The sequence below is a fragment of the Choloepus didactylus genome, chromosome 3 (assembly GCF_015220235.1).
Source record: "Choloepus didactylus isolate mChoDid1 chromosome 3, mChoDid1.pri, whole genome shotgun sequence".
Classification (NCBI taxonomy): Eukaryota; Metazoa; Chordata; class Mammalia; order Pilosa; family Megalonychidae; genus Choloepus; species Choloepus didactylus.
Genome location: NC_051309.1, coordinates 93,911,344 through 93,927,663, shown reverse-complemented (window position 1 = coordinate 93,927,663; position 16,320 = coordinate 93,911,344). Strand labels below are relative to the sequence as shown.

General features: G+C 37.2%; 1 protein-coding gene across 7 annotated transcripts in view; it reads left to right on the top strand.

Moving 5' to 3' along the window:
• KLHL8 (kelch like family member 8) overlaps positions 1-16,320 on the top strand; it is a 125,827-nt gene that overhangs the window by 43,441 nt on the left and 66,066 nt on the right. For 3 of the 7 annotated variants that reach the window (XM_037830217.1, XM_037830214.1, XM_037830215.1), the window contains one exon: positions 5,437-5,796. The exons of 2 other annotated variants lie outside the window; for them this stretch is intronic. In XM_037830217.1, coding sequence (XP_037686145.1) covers positions 5,584-5,796 — 213 coding nt within the window. In that variant the 5' untranslated portion in view covers positions 5,437-5,583. Of the gene's footprint in view, positions 1-5,436; positions 5,797-12,584; positions 12,881-13,061; positions 13,223-16,320 lie in introns of those variants that run through there. 2 more of the 7 variants (XM_037830221.1, XM_037830218.1) reach the window with 2 other exon arrangements.

Below are 16,320 nucleotides of genomic sequence, written 5' to 3'. Positions count from 1 at the left end.
TTGAGTAGTATTCTAGAGCTTTTGCCTTTTAATTGGGGTGTTTAGACCATTTATAACATGATTTTTGGCATAATTGGGTTTAAATCTACTGTCTTGCTCAGGGGGCTAAATCTCACCCAACAACTGGGTTGTAAGTAAAGGTTTATTGGGACACAGCCACTCCTACAGCTATTGTCTATAGCTCCTTTTATGCTACAGTGACAGAGTTGAGTAGTTGTGATCAAGACCATATGGGCTCACAAACCCTAAAGTATGTATTACCTGGCCCTTTACATAAAAAGTCTTTTGGCTTCTTAATTTGCTATTTATTTTTTGTTTTTCCCATCTGTTCTTTGTTGATTTTGCAGCAGGAATGTGAGCTTTAAAGAGATATTAGAGAGTTGGTCCCTAAACATCTATAAATGCTTTGCTCAGATAAAATTTGGGACCTGGAAGAAGATGTTTGTATTAGTTTTCTATTGCTGTGTAACAAATTACCACAAATTTAGCATTTTAAAACAACACACATTTATTATCTCAGTTTCTCTAGGTTAGGAGTCTGGGCACAACTTAATTGGGTCCTTGGCTCAAGGTCTCACAGGCTGTAATCAAGTTGTTGGTCAGGCTGTGATCTTTTATGGAGGCTTGACTAGGGAAGAATCTGTTTCCAAGCTCATTCAGGCTGTGGAAGAATTCATTTCCTTGCAGCTATGGCTGAGGGCCCTAGCTTTTGTGTGTGTGTGTGTGTGTGTGTGTGTGTGTGTGTGTGTTTCTCAGTTGTTTTTTTTTTTTTTTTTTTTTTCATTTTTATTGAGATTGTTCAGATACCATACAATTATCCAAAGATCCAAAGTGTACAATCACTTGCCCCTGGGTACCCTCATACAGCTGTGCATCCATCACACTTAATTTTTGTTCAATTTTTAGAAACTTTTCATTACTCCAGACAAGAAATAAAGTGAAAGATGAAAAAAAAAAAAAAAAGAAAAGGAAACTCTAATCCTCCCCATCCCTAACCAACCCCCCTCAATTGTTGACTTGTAGTATTGATATAGTACATTTGTTACTGTTTATGAAAATGTTGAAATACTACTAACTGTAGTATATAGTTTGTAATAGGTATATAGTTCTTCCCTATATGCTCTTCTATTATTAACTTCTAATTGTATTGTCATACATTTGTTCTGGTTCATGGAAGTGATTTCTAGTATTTGTACGGTTGATCATGGACATTGCCCACCATAGGATTCAGTTTTATACATTCCCATCTTTTGACCTCCAACTTTCCTTCTGGTGACATATATGACTCTGAGCTTCCCCTTTCCACCTCATTCACACACCATTCGGCGCTGTTAGTTATTCTCACATCTTGCTACCAACACCCCTGTTCATTTCCAAACATTTAAGTTCATCCTAATTGAACATTCTGCTCATACTAAGCAACCACTCCCCATTCTTAAGCCTCGTCCTATATCTTGGTACCTTATATTTCATGTCTATGAGTTTACATATTATAATTAGTTCCTATCAGTGAGACCCTGCAATAATTGTCCTAATGTGTCTGGCTTATTTCACTCAGTATATTGCCCTCAAGGTTTTGTCATCAACCCATTTTTTTTTAATATGGTTTTGTTCACTCACCATACATTCCATCCCAAGTAAATAATCGATGGTTTTCTGCATGGTCATACATTTATGTGTTCACCACCTTCACCATTATCTATATAAGAGCATCTACATTTCTTCCACAAGGCAGGCGGGAGAGTCAAAGAAGGTAGAGAGGCAAAAGAAAGAGAAAAAAAAAGACAGCTAGGAAGCAGCAAAAGGAAAAATAACCTTAAATCAAAGTAGAATAAAGAATCAGACAATACCACCAATGTCAAGTGTCTAACATGCCTCCCCTATCCCCCCCTCTTATCTGCATTCACCTTGGTATATCACCTTTGTTACATTAAAGGAAGCATAATACAATGGTTCTATTAGTTACAGTCTCTAGTTTATGCTGATTGCATCCCCCCCCAATGCCTCCCCATTTTTAACACCTTGCAAGGTTGACATTTGCTTGTTCTCCCTCGTAAAAGAACATATTTGTACATTTTTTCACAATTGTTGAATACTCTAGATTTCACCAAGTTACACAGTCCCAGTCTTTATCTTTCCTCCTTTCTTGTGGTGTCTCACATGCTCCCCACCTTCCTCTCTCAACCGTATTCATAGTTACCTTTGTTCAGTGTACTTACATTGTTGTGCTACCATCTCCCCAAATTGTGTTCCAAACCACGCACTCCTGTTTTCTATCACCCTGTAGTGCTCCCTTTAGTATTTCCTGTAGGACAGGTGTCTTGTTCACAAAGTGTCTCATTGTCTGTTTGTCAGAAAATATTTTGAGCTCTCCCTCATATTTGAAGGACAGCTTTGCTGGATACAAGATTCTTGGTTGGCAGTTTCTGTCTTTCAGTATCTTAAATATATCACACCACTTCCTTCTTGCCTCCATGGTTTTTGCTGAGAAATCTGCACATAATCTTATCAAGCTTCCTTTGTATGTGATTGATCGCTTTTCTCTTGCTGCTGTCAGTATTCTCTCTTTGTCTTTGACATTTGATAATCTGATTATTAAGTGTCTTGGCGTAGGCCTATTCATATCTCTTCTGTTTGGAGTACGCTGCGCTTCTTGGATCTGTAATTTTATGTCTTTCATAAGAGATGGGAAATTTTCATTAATTATTTCCTCTATTATTGCTTCTGCCCCCTTTCCCTTCTCTTCTCCTTCTGGGACACCAATGATACGTACATTATTGTACTTTGTTTCATCCTTGAGTTTCCGGAGACGTTGCTCATATTTTTTCATTCTTTTCTCCTTCTGCTCCTTTGCGTGTAGGCTTTCAGATGTTTTGTTCTCCAGTTCCTGAGTGTTTTCTTCTGCCTCTTGAGATCTGCTGTTGTATGTTTCCATTGTGTCTTTCATTTCTTGTGTTTTGCCTTTCATTTCCATAGATTCTACTAGTTGTTTTTTTGAACTTTTGATTTCTGCCATATATATGCCCAGTGTTTCCTTTATAGCCTCTATCTCTTTTTCAATATCTTCTCTAAACTTTTTGAATTGATTTAGCATTAGTTGTTTAAATTCCTGTATCTCAGTTGAAGTGTACATTCGTTCCTTTGCCTGGGCCATAACTTTGTTTTTCTTAGTGTAGTTGTAATTTTCTGTTGTCTAGGCATGGTTTCCTTGGTTATCCAAATCAGGTTTTCCCAGACCAGAACAGGCTCAGGTCCCAGAGGGAAGAAATATTCAGTATCTGGTTTCCCTGCAGGTGTGTCTTAGAAAATTGCTCCACCCTGTGATGCCTCAGGTCACTGTGCTTTTCCACCCTGTGATGCCTCAGGTCACTGTGCTTTTCTGCCCAGCAGGTGATGCCTGTTAGCCTATAATTCTTGACTGGTGTGAGGAGGTATGGCCGTGTTCCCCCAGGCTCTGGGGTCTGGTTCTGAATGGAAAGGGCCCCACCCCTTTCCTCCTAGAGAAGACAGAGCCCCCAGGTGGAGGTCATTAGCATTTCAGTGGTCTCGCTCTCTGCTTGTGCTGTCTCCACCCTTCTCCACTTCACAGCCCTGGAAACTGAAAATGACTGGGGCTTTCTCCACTAAGCCAAAAAAGAAACAGATAGTCCCCTTCAGACCCAGTCCAGGGCGACCCTCCAGCTCTCCCAGGTCAGTCGTCACCCAAAGCCTCTGTCTGTTTTTTGGGGATGTGTACCTGTAGTGAGCAGTTCACACTCGCTACTTAAAACCCCAGTTGGAGCTCAGCTGAGCTATATTCACTTGCTGGGAGAGAGCTTCTCTCTAGCACCACGAGGCTTTGCAGCTCGGGCTATGGGGGAGGGGGTCTCACGACTTGGTTCCGCAGGTTTTGCTTACAGATTTTATGCTGTGTTCTTGGGCATTCCTCCCAATTCAGGTTGGTGTATGATGAGTGGATGGTCTTGTTTGTCCCCCCGCAGTTATTCTGGATTATTTACTAGTTGTTTCTGGTTTTTTGTAGTTGTTCCAGGGGGACTACTTAGCTTCCACTCCTCTCTCTGCTGCCATCTTTCCCCTCCTCTCTCGGGCCCTAGCTTTTTACTGGCTGTCAGAAGCCTATCTGAGATCTTAGGGATTGGCCACAGTTCCCTGCCATGTCGTCTTCTCTGTGGCAGTTTTCTTCTTCAAGGTCAGCAACTGAGCCTCTTACTCCAGTCTGCTTACACAGAGTCTTAGGTGATGTTTCATAATCAAGAGACTGACATCTCATTACCTTTGTTATATTCTTTTGATTAGAATCAAGCCACAGGTTCTTGTTGCACTCAAGTGGAAGAGATTATATGAAGGAGTAACTCACTGAGGGTCACTTTTGTGTGTGTGTCCCCACAGTATCTTTTAAAAGACATGAATAATTATAGTCTATAATTGTACATTCACCTTTTGTTTCCTGTCAAAAGCTGAAAACAGTTGATAAGATTAACAAGAAAGAACTCAGTGTCTTAATGCAACTAATGTTCTCATTAAGCTATTTATCATTTCTGAAACCTTTCCATTCTGATAGTTCACAACATGTTTTATAGTTTCATAAGCATGTGTTAGCCCATTATTGCATTTGATGTAATTCTTAGAGTAGTCCATTTGGATAGGTAGATATCCCTGTTAATAGATGAAGAAACTGGAGTTTAGCAAAGCCTTCAAAAAATCACACAGGCACTAAATGATATAATCAGTTGTTTTGACTTAAAATCCTTTGTTCCTGACATCAAAGCAGAATTAGATCATAGAACTTTTGTTTGTATGGATAGTCACCAAATAAACATTCATAATGAGGTAAGTTTGATTTTATGCATGAATGCTAATAAATGCTATATGAAAATAAAATGAGATCTTTTATAACAATGTAGCAGTGCCTGTGCCTGGCAATACATTATCTCTATTCCTCAAAATATTCCTGTAAGATAACCGGTATCTCCATTTTATAGAAGACTAGGATTTACGAAGTTTAAGCAAGTAGTCATTTGCCAAAGGTCATACAGTTATTGAGTAGTAAAACCATGATTTAAGAATCTAAGATAAAATTAATTCAGTCAAACTAACCTTCCATTTTTGCCTTGCGTCACTGGAGAAAGTCTCTAAAATTTAAATTTTGAGTTTGTAGCCTCTCTTTTTGGAGATAGTGCATTCCACATTGGAAAAAAGTCATTTGCTGTTGACTTGTCAAATTAGATTAAAGGAGGTCCTTCACTAATATAAAATAATTAGCTTAGGTGAATTGTATGATATTTAGCATAACCACTACAAAGTTACTTGTTTTTTTAACTTTGATTTCAGTGATGATTGATATGATTGTTTTATATACAGAATACTGGTAAATTATAATTACTAATTTTTTTTTCTTTTGGTTTGTTTTGTTTTTGTGTTTGGTTTTTATCTCAGTGAACTGGACAATGGCAATTGAATGGGTTTTGAAACGTGTCTAAAGTTTGATGGGCTGCATCTACCTTCTGCCTTCTTTCCACCTTTTAAAAAAAGAAAAACTGGGATGTTTGTGAAGAGATCTATATTAAAGGAAGAGAGTTGCAAATGGCTTCAGAATCTATGAGTGCAAAACAAACTAGGAATCAGTTGACAAAGGGAAAAAGGCAACAGCACCAGCAAATAAAGAACAGATCTTCAGTTAATGATGGTGATGGAGAAGACTTCTTTATATTTGAAGCAAATGAAGCTTGGAAAGATTTTCATGGTTCTCTTCTTCAATTTTATGAAAACAGAGAACTCTGTGATGTCACACTAAAGGTGAGACTGCCTTTGTTGTTGCACTTCCTCAGCCTCTTCTGTGTATTAGACAAAAATGAGAGTTTCTAAAACCATACTTGGAAGTTTTTTGGTGCTATGCTTATTTGTCAGAATTATTTCAGTCTTGACTTTTTTTTTTTTTTTTTTTTTTTTTCAATTGAAGGGGAAGGGACATAAAGGGAGGGTAAATGAAGAGAGGATAGTATAAGAGAAAATTATTATTGAACTAATTAAATGTTGATAGTCATTATTTCTTAGTTTATTTAACTTCTGGGAATTCTGGAATGCGAGAACATTGAAACAGTCCTTATTAGTAAAATTAATAAACTGCTGTTGAACAACTGCTAAAGAAATCAAAGAAGACCTAAATAAATGGAAGGACATTCTGTGTTCATGGATTGGAAGACTAAATATCATTAATATATCTGTCCTACCCAAAGCAATTTATACATTCAATGCAATTCCAATCAAAACTCCAACAACCTTCTTTGCAGAAATGGAAAACCAATCACCAAATTTATGTGGAAGGCTAAGGGGATCTGGAATAGCTAAAACCATCATGAAAAAAAGAGAATGAAGTTGGAGGACTCACACTTCCTGATCTTAGAACTTATTGCAAACAGTAATCAAAACAGCATGGTACTGGCACAAGGACAGACAGACAGACTGTTCTAGTTTGCTAATGCTGCCGGATTGGCTTTCATAAAGGGGGTTTATTTGGTTACAGAATTACAGCGTGTTTTTTTTTTATTTATATTCATTTTATTGAGATATATTCACATACCATGCAGTCATACAAAACAAATCATACATTCGATTGTTCACAGTACCATTACATAGTTGTACATTCATCACCAAAATCAATCCCTGACACCTTCATTAGCACACACTCAAAAATAACAAGAATAATAATTAAAGTGAAAAAGAGCAATTAAAGTAAAAAAGAACACTGGGTGCCTTTGTCTGTTTGTTTATTTGTTTGTTTCCTTTCCCTAATTTTCTACTCATCCATCCATAAACTAGACAAAGGGGAGTGTGGTCCCTATGGCTTTCCCAATCCCATTGTCACCCCCTCATAAGCTACATTTTTATACAATCGTCTTCAAGATTCATGGGTTCTGGGTTGTAGTTTGATAGTTTCAGGTATCTACCACCAGCTACCCCAATTCATTAGAACCTAAAAAGGGTTGTCTATATTGTGCGTAAGAGTGCCCACCAGAGTGACCTCTCAGCTCCTTTTAGAGTCTCTCTGCCACTGAAGTTTATTTCATTTCCATTCACATCCCCCTTTTGGTCAAGAAGATGTTCTCCATCCCACGATGCCAGGTCTACCTTCCTCCCTGGGAGTCATATTCCACATTGCCAGGGAGATTCACTCCCCTGGGTGTCTGATCCCACATAGTGGGGAGGGCAGTGATTTCACCTGCCAAGTTGGCTTAGGTAGAGAGAGAGGGCCACATCTGAGCAACAAAGAGGCATTCGGGAGGAGGCTCTTAGGCACAATTATAGGGAGGCCTAGCCTCTCCTTTGCAGCACAAAGTTACAGTCTTAAGGCCATAAAGTTTCCAAGGTAACACATCAGCAATTGGGTACCTTCACTGGAGGATGGCCAGTGGCATCTGGAAAACCTCTGTTAGCTGGCAAGGCACATGACGAGTGTCTGCTCCGGAGTTCTGCTTTCAAAATGGCTTTCTCCCAGGATGTTCCTCTCTAGGCTTCAGCTCCTCAAAAATGTCACTCTTAGTTGCTCTTGGGGTGTTTGTCCTCTCTTAGCTTCTCTGGAGCAAAATTCTGCTTTCAAAGGCTGTCTCCAAAATGTCTCTGTAAGCTGAAGCTCCTCTCGGTTCCAGAGCATTCTTCAAAGTGTCCCTCTTGGCTGTAGCAAGCTTGCTCCTTCTGTCTGAACTTATATAGTACTCTAGTAATTTAATTCAGACCCACCCTGAATGGGTGGAAATTATCCAGCCAAAGGTCTTGTCCACAGTTGATTGAATCACATCTCCATGGAAACACCCAAAGGATTCCAAAATCTAATCAACACTAAGATGTCTGCCCACACAAGATTGCATCAAAGATAATGGCATTTTGGGGGCCATAATACATTGAACTGGCACACAGACCAGTGGAATTGAATTGAGAGCTCAGAAATCAGCCCTTACATTTATGGCCAACTGATTTTTGACAAGGTGGCAAAGACCATTCAACTGAGAAAGAATAGTCTCTTCAACAAATGGTGCTGGAGAAACTGTATCTCCATTTGCAAAAAAAAAAAAAGGAGGACCCCTACCTTGCACCTTTTATGAAAATCAACTCAAAATGGATCAAAGACCTAAATATAAGACTAGAACTATCAAACTCCTAGAAGAAAACATAGGGAAACATCTTCAGGACATTGTGTTAGGCAATGGTTTCTTAGACTTTAGAGCCAAAGCACAAGAACAAAAGGAAAAACAGATAAATGGGACCTCATCAAAATCAAAGACTTTTGTTCCATAAAGGGCTTTTTCATGAAAGTAAAATGACAGCCTATACAATGGAAGGAAATATTTGGAAACCACATATCTAATAAAGGTTTACTATCCAGAACACATAAGGAAACCCTTCAACTTAGCAAAAAGACAAATAACCCAGTTTAAAAATGGACAAAAGACTCAAAGAGACATCTCTCCAAAGAAGATACACAAATGGCCAGAAAGCACATGAAAAGATGCTCAACATTATTAGCTCTCAGTGAAATGCAAATCAAAACCACAGTGAGATACATCATTTCACACCTTTTAGAATGGCTGCTATTAAAAAATGGAAAATAACAAGTATTGGAAAGGATGCAGGGAAATAGATATTCTCATTCATTGCTGGTGGCAATTGAAAATGGTGCAGCCACTGTGGAGGACAGTTTGGTGGTTCCTCAGAAAGATAGGTATAGAACTACCATGTGACCTGGTGGTCCCATTACTAGGGATATACCCAAAATAATTGAAAGCAGGAACTTGAACAGGTATTTGCACGTCAAGGTTCGTAGAGGCATTATTCACAATTGCCAAAAGATAGAAGCAACCCAAGTGTTCATCATCTGAAGAATAGATAAAATGTGCTGTATAGATATAAAGGAATATTATTCAGCCGTAAAAATGAGTGAAGTCCTCATACATGCAACAACATGAATGAACCTGGAAGACGTCATGTTGAATGAAATAAGCCAGACACAAAAGGACAAATATTGTATGATCTTACTGATTTCAAACAATTGGAATAAGCAAACTAATAGGTCAGAATTTAGAATATAGGTTACCAGTGGATGGGGTGATGATTGGGAATGAGAAGTTAAGTCTTAAAATGTATGGAAATGTTTGGTAATGGATATTGTTGATCGTAGCACAACATTGTGAACGTAATTAACATCACTGAAATATATATCTGAATGTGATTAAAAAGGAAAATGTTAGATTGTGTATATTTATGGTAAAGAACATAAATTTAAAAAAAATTCATGGAAGCATGCTACATAAACAGTGAACCCTAAGTTAAGCCTTGGACTATAGTTAATAGTACAATTATAAAAATGTGCTGTCAGCATAAAGGAAAAAAAAAAAAAAAAATTACTGGTTCCTAGATAAGCTTTTGATTTGTGAATTTAAAAATCTTGACATATTTGCTCACTCTTTATACAGGCTGGAAGTCAGAAATTTTGTTTGTTTACTCAGCTGTACTAGCCTTTTTATTTTTTTTAATTAGAGAAATTGTGGGTTTACAGAAAAATCATGCTTAAAATACAGGATTCTCATATACTACCTTATTATTAACACCTTGCATTGATGTGCTACATTTGTTACAATTGGTAAAAGCACATTTTTATAATTGTACTATTATCTATAGTCCATGGTTTAGCTTAGGGTTCACTGTGTTGTCCAGTTCAGTGGATTTTTTTTTTTTTTTTGAGAATTAAAATTTTATTTCTTTGTAAAAAATTTACCAAGAGTAATTTGAACAGTGCTTGCCTTCTTCTTATCGTGTACCTTAAGATACGGACCTACCATCTTTTCGACGACATGGCAAATTGTTATACTCCTTTCTAAGTTTGGATCAGCTTCCAAAATTTTATCCTTTGCACTTTAAGGTCATGAAATGTCCCCAAGAGTTCCTGTAATGTGAAGTTTCTTGCCAGAATGACTTCCTCTGAGACAACTTCATCCTTTTCGTCACAACCACTTTCCTCACTTATGCCCATAAGTCACCATCACTAAGTTCCTCTGGCTGCATATCTAGTCTTTTGAACAGCAGTAGTGTCAACATTCCCACGGTCAGCTATACCTTCTGTAACTCCATTTCAATTCCATTCTAATCCTGCAAAATTTTTTGCACAATACAGTCCTGTACTACTGTGCAAAGCAAGGACTGCCTGTAATTCTTGGATTTGGGGGGCACATTTCACCACAGCATCCTTATCTGAGCCAAAAGCTTCACCAGATAGCTTCCCATTAATCAATTCAGGCTGACTTCTGAAAACAATGAAACCAGCCTCTACTGGCAGTAAAATGTTATTTTTCAGTCTTCTTGTAATTAACCATTTTCTTTCAACATAGCGTCTAATTTCAATGCTTTGATCTGAATGCTAGTCAAACTGATGGGGATTTATTTTCTACTACAGTCTTCAATTCAAAATTGTAGTAAACTCTCCATTTCAACCATGAGAGGCTTCCTGTTCCTAGTGCAATTTATGTTAAAATATGTTAAAGCTACTTTACCTTGTATTTTATATTCATTGGACTTTTTCAACATGGTTCATACTGTAGCTTCATGCAGGTCTAGGTCTCTTCCTATCTTGGCTTTGTTGTCACCATTTTCAAATCTTTTAATCACATCCAATTTCATTTCCAGCATTATCACTTTGTGTTTTCTTCACGGCCCCATCATCTTTGTTGACCACCTCCCTCTTTCTATCATCCATTTTTGTAAAATGTCACATGGATTTACCACCATGAGACAAGGCCAAGTGACTACACACTGTTGTATGTACACGAACTGAGTAACAGATGCTCAGTGACCAAGCACCAGCGGACTTTGAAGGAATTAATGTGATTTGCCATCGATCATGATGCACATCTGTTATTTGCATAATTTATGGACAAAAGAGCTTGCAGCAAAGTTTGTACTTGATACTACTCACAGCACTGTGGGGTAACTGAAATTTTAACTCTGTTTTTAGCAGACTGTTGTTATTTAACTTAACTATGGTAACTGATGTTCATGCATATTGGAACCATGTATCTGACTACCTTATTATATAAATCTTCAAATTCTTGGAATTCTTGGTCAGATAAATCTGACAAATGATGTTTTCTAAGAAAAACACTCTTCAATTTTATTCCTCTCCTGCATATTGCAAGTAATTATCTTCCAGACCCAGGTATCTTTTTCCAGCATCTCCGAGAATAAAATTCTTTATCTTGTTGTTGATATGAATCTTTTTGGCTGAAAAATCTGGACAAAGGGAACAAAAATACTTAGCCCCTTCGAATTCCACTGCGGCAAGGTGTTTTGCAGAAAAGGTTTCGTTGAATTACGAGTCGACATTTTCTCACATTAAATTCTCAAATTCCTCTGAGGTCACCTTACCAAAAGCTCCTCCATTATCTTCGCATCAGGGGGCCGCAGAGTCAACAGGCGGAACTAAATTTATCGTGGTCCATGCTGTCGCGAAAACCTCTAAAGTGGAGGCTCACATAGCGAGATGACCCGAAGTTGTTCTGCAGTGGGCTGCAGCACCCGGGACACCGTGCTGAGCCGGGAGCGTGGCCTCTCCTTCCACCAGTGCGTGTGAGAGCAACTTCCGAGCAGTCTCGGATTTTTTTTTTTTTTTTAATTTTATTCTAGAGTTTCAAATTAGCTAATTCAGACAGTTTTTTCCTGTTTAATAGTTGTTCTGGTGGAGGAACTGGTTCCTGGAGCTTCCTACTCTGTCATCTTCCCACAATTCCTGCGCTTATTTTTTTTTACTCTATGTTCTCTTCTGGTAATTTAACCTCTCCTTCATTTCTATCATCTGTTAAAAAAAATTATCTATCCCTGATAGTGAAGTAGGGTTTATTTAGATGAGATTTGCCCTCTGGGATCTCTTATATTTTTCATTTTGCTCCTGATCAGACAGGTTGTTAGAGCTTACAGAGTTGTGGGGATCAAGGGCATACTTGGAGAACCAGATCGGGGGACACTCAGCAAAAGTCCATAAACTGAATGTACAAGCTTTGAATATCAGACCCAGTGTGTCCAGGAGTCTAGTGTTACACTGCAGATATGTGACCTATGTTTTCTTTCTGTAAACTCTTAGTATCTTTAAGTATTTCTAGATACTAAGATATTGGGAAGAAAATCATTATGTAGTTCTAATAGCTCCTTGAGAAATTTAGCTATATGTATATTTTAATGAAGGAACACTTAAGGTCTTTGATCCATTGGGTATATATTTAATCCCATGTCATTGCTCTAATTTTCAACCCTAGTGTGAAATTCAGTGACCCACATTGGCCTTGGTAAAAATAAAAGAAATGTAAAATAGATTATATTTTAATTTAGTTAATTATTAGATCAGCATATCAGTGTATGCATGCAAAATAATTAACTGAATGTTACTGGTTCTCTAAATTTTAAGATTGGATTTAAAAATAATTTTTACAAGGTACTGCACATGAACTTTCTTAGTGTGAAAAACTAAGAATCCAGCCATTTTAGGTAAGTAATAACTAGAATCTTATACAAATTTTTTTTGTTGGGTAGCTCTAAGTGGTAGGTTGAAAAAAAAGTTAGAATATGTGGTGGGAGACTAAAATATTATGTTTGAGACAGTAACAGAAATCATTTAGGAGTGAGAAACATTTCACTAGAGCTTTTAGGACAAACATTTCAGAAAGACATTTATCACAAAAATTGCTTTTGCTCGTTTAACAAGAAAATATTTTTAAATTCCACAGGGAGCACCTGTTTTAAAAATAGCAAATAAATTCATCTATCAAATATTTTCTAAGGTACATGGTGAATACAAATAAATTTGGATAATATACTGCAGATGCCTTGAGAGAATTTGAAGGTTAGTCCAAAATAAGCACATGTACAGCTAACTATAATACAGTTAAGTGATTGCCAATTTTGTGGTATTTTTATGAACGCACAGGAGAGGATATAAATTATGTCTGAGAGGTAATAGGAAAGGCTTCACATAGGAGATATATATATTTGGAGGTTATTTCAGCAGAAGTAAGATTTGTTTATGTAGGCATGCCTCCTTTTACTGTGCTTTGCTTTATTGCGTCTCGCCGATACTGTGTTTTTTACAGATTGAAAGTTTGTGGCGACCCTGCATTGAGGCAAGTCTCTTATGGCGATTTTTCCAACAGCATGTGCTCACTCTGTGTCTCGATGTCACATTTTGGTAATTCTCACAATATTTCAAACTTTTTAGTATTATTTTATCTGTTATGATGATCTATGACTGTGATATTTGACCTTACTATTGTAATTGTTTTGGGACATCTTGAACCACGCTCATATAAGACAGCAAACTTAATCGATAAATGTGTCTTGTGATGCTCCACCAACCACCCATTCCCCCTTCTCTCTTCCTCTTCCTCAGGCCTCCCTATTCTTTGAGACACAACAATATTGAAATTAGGTCAATTAACAACCCTACAATTGAGTGAAAGAAGTTGAAGTCTCTCAGTTTAAATCAAAAGCTAGAAATGTTAAGCTTAGTGAGGAAGGCCTATCAAACGTTGAAACAGACTAAAAGCTAGGCCTCTTACACCAGTTAGCCAAGTTGTGAATGCCAAAGAAAAGTTCGTGAAGGAAATTAAAAGTGCTGCTCTAGTGAACATACAAAAGAAAGTGAAACAGCCTTATTGCTGATATGGAGAGAGTTTTAGTGGTCTGGATAGATGAAAACAGCCACAATATTTCCTTAAAGCCAAAGCCTAATCCGGAGAAAGACCCTAATTCTCTTCAATTCTGTGAAGGCTGGAAGAGGTGAGAAAGCTGCAGAAGAAAGGTTTGAAGTTAGCAGATGTTGGTTCATGAGGTTTAAGGAGCCATCTCTATGACATAAAAGTTCAAGGCGAAGCAGCAAGTGCTGAGGTAGGGGCTGCAGCAAATAATCCAGAAGATCTAACTAAAATCATTGACGAAGGTGGCTAAACTAAACAACAGATTTTCAATGTAGATGAAACAGCCTTATACAGTATTGGGAGAAGAGGCCATCTAGGATTTTCATAGCTAGAGAGGAGAAGTCAATGTTTGACTTCCAAGCTTCAAAGGACAGGCTGACTTTCTTGTTAGGAAATAATGCAGCCAGTGACTTTGAGGCCAGTGTTCATTTACCATTCTGAAAAGGCTAGAGCCTGTAAGAATGATGCTAAATCTATTTGGCCTGGGCTCTGTAAATGGAACAACAAAATCTGGATGACAGCATCTGGTTTGCTGAATCTTTAAAGCTCACTGTTGAGATCTGCTCAGAGAAAAGATTCCTTTCAAACATTACTGCTTCATTGACAATGCACCTGGTCACCCAAGAGCTCTAATGAAGATGTAGAATGAGATTAAAGTTTTTGTGCCTGCTAACACAACATCCATTCTGCAGCCCATGGATCTAGGAGTAATTTCAACTTTCCAGTCTTATTATTTAACAAATACATTTTGTTATGGCATGGATAGTGATTCCTCTGATGGATCTGGGCAAAGTAAATTGAAATCCTTCTGCAAAGGACTCACCTTTCTAGATGCCATTAAGAATATTTGTGATTCATGGGAGGAGGTCAAAATATCAGTATTAGAGTTTAAAAGAAATTGATTTCAACCCTCATGGATGACTTTGAGGAGTTCAAGACTTCTGTGGAGGAAGCAACTGCAGATATGGTGAAAATAGCAAGAGAGCTAGAATTAGAGGTGGAGCATGAAGATGTGACTGAATTGCTGCAATCTCACGATAAAACTTGAATGGATGAGGAATTGATTCTTATGGATGAGCAAAGACAGTAGTTTCTTGAGATGGAATCTACTACTGGTAAAGATGCTGTGAATGTTGTTGAAATGTTCATAACCAAGGATTTAGAATATTACATAAACTTAGTTGATAAAGCAAGGGCAGAGTTTGAGAGGATTGACTCCAATTTTGAATGAAGTTCTACTGTGGGTAAAATACTATTGAAGAGTGTCACACTACAGAGAACTCTTTCATGAAAGGAAGAGTCCATCAATGAGGCAAATTTTATTGTCTTATTTTAAGAAATTGCCACAGCCACCCCAGTCTTCAGCAACCACCACCCTGATCAGTCAGCAGCCATCAACCAGTTGAGGCAAGACCTTCCACCAGCAAAAGCATTGTGGCTCGCTGAAGGCACAAATGATGGTTAGCAATTTTAGCAATAAAGTATTTTTTTAATTGAGATATATACACTTTTTCTAGACATAATGCTATTGCACCCTTAATAGACTGCAGTAGAGTGTAAACATAACTTTTATATGCAAAAAAATTGTGTGACTCTCTTTACTGTGATATTTGTTTTACTGTGGCAGTCAGTAACCAAACCTGCAATATCTCTGAGGTGTGCCTGTATATTGTTATCTTTGTTTATTAGTAAAAATTTAAAAAAAAATCCAATGGCAACTCCAAAACTATATACAGAAAAAAACTTCTTAAGGGCAACAATTTGGTTGTGAAGGGGCAAGGAGAAATTGTATTGAAGTGATATTGCTACTCATGTTGTTTAGATTATATGTCATCATTTAGTAAAAAATAACATTTATGAAGATGCTTTTATTCATGCTGTAGGCAGTCTGAGGAAATGTCATTGTCCTTATTAAACATCATAATCATTAATTTTACTTGAAGAAGTTGGTAGAGAGTACTAGAAGGAGACAGCTCCTAAACTGTCTTTTGATGTCAGCACTGACTACATCTCATTTATATTATTTGGCTTCTCTTTTTTGAAAGTGCATGTCTGTGTGATTTTCTTTAAACAAATAATTATAGCATTCTAATAAACATTGCCTCGACTCTCAGTGGTATAATTATTTGTTGTCAAAACTTCCAACTGACCAGGTAAGAATAAGTACTCTGAAAGATTGCAGGGAAACAAAATATATGGATTATGTTGGAGATAATACTGTATTTCTATGATTTCAAAATGATAAAAGTATTACCCTTACAGGTGTAATGCCTGATTTTTGAAAGCAGACATAATCTAATGAAAGAAAACTTATAAAGGAGAAAATGATCTTACATTTAACATGCGCAGTTTTAAGAAGTCTAGTAAAATGATGATCACCCTTTACTTTTATCCATTCAACTATTAAATCATTATTTTTCTCTTTTTCATGTTGCTAAGAAGGGAGTAGTTAAATATTTATATATCAATATTCTTGTTTTTTTTTGACCCTCAAAATGCTGTTTAAATTATTGTTTTCATTGTGTGGGTTTTTAAAATGAATATAATAGGATTAGTTAAAATTGTAGAAAGTGAATGTGGCTACGTGCTG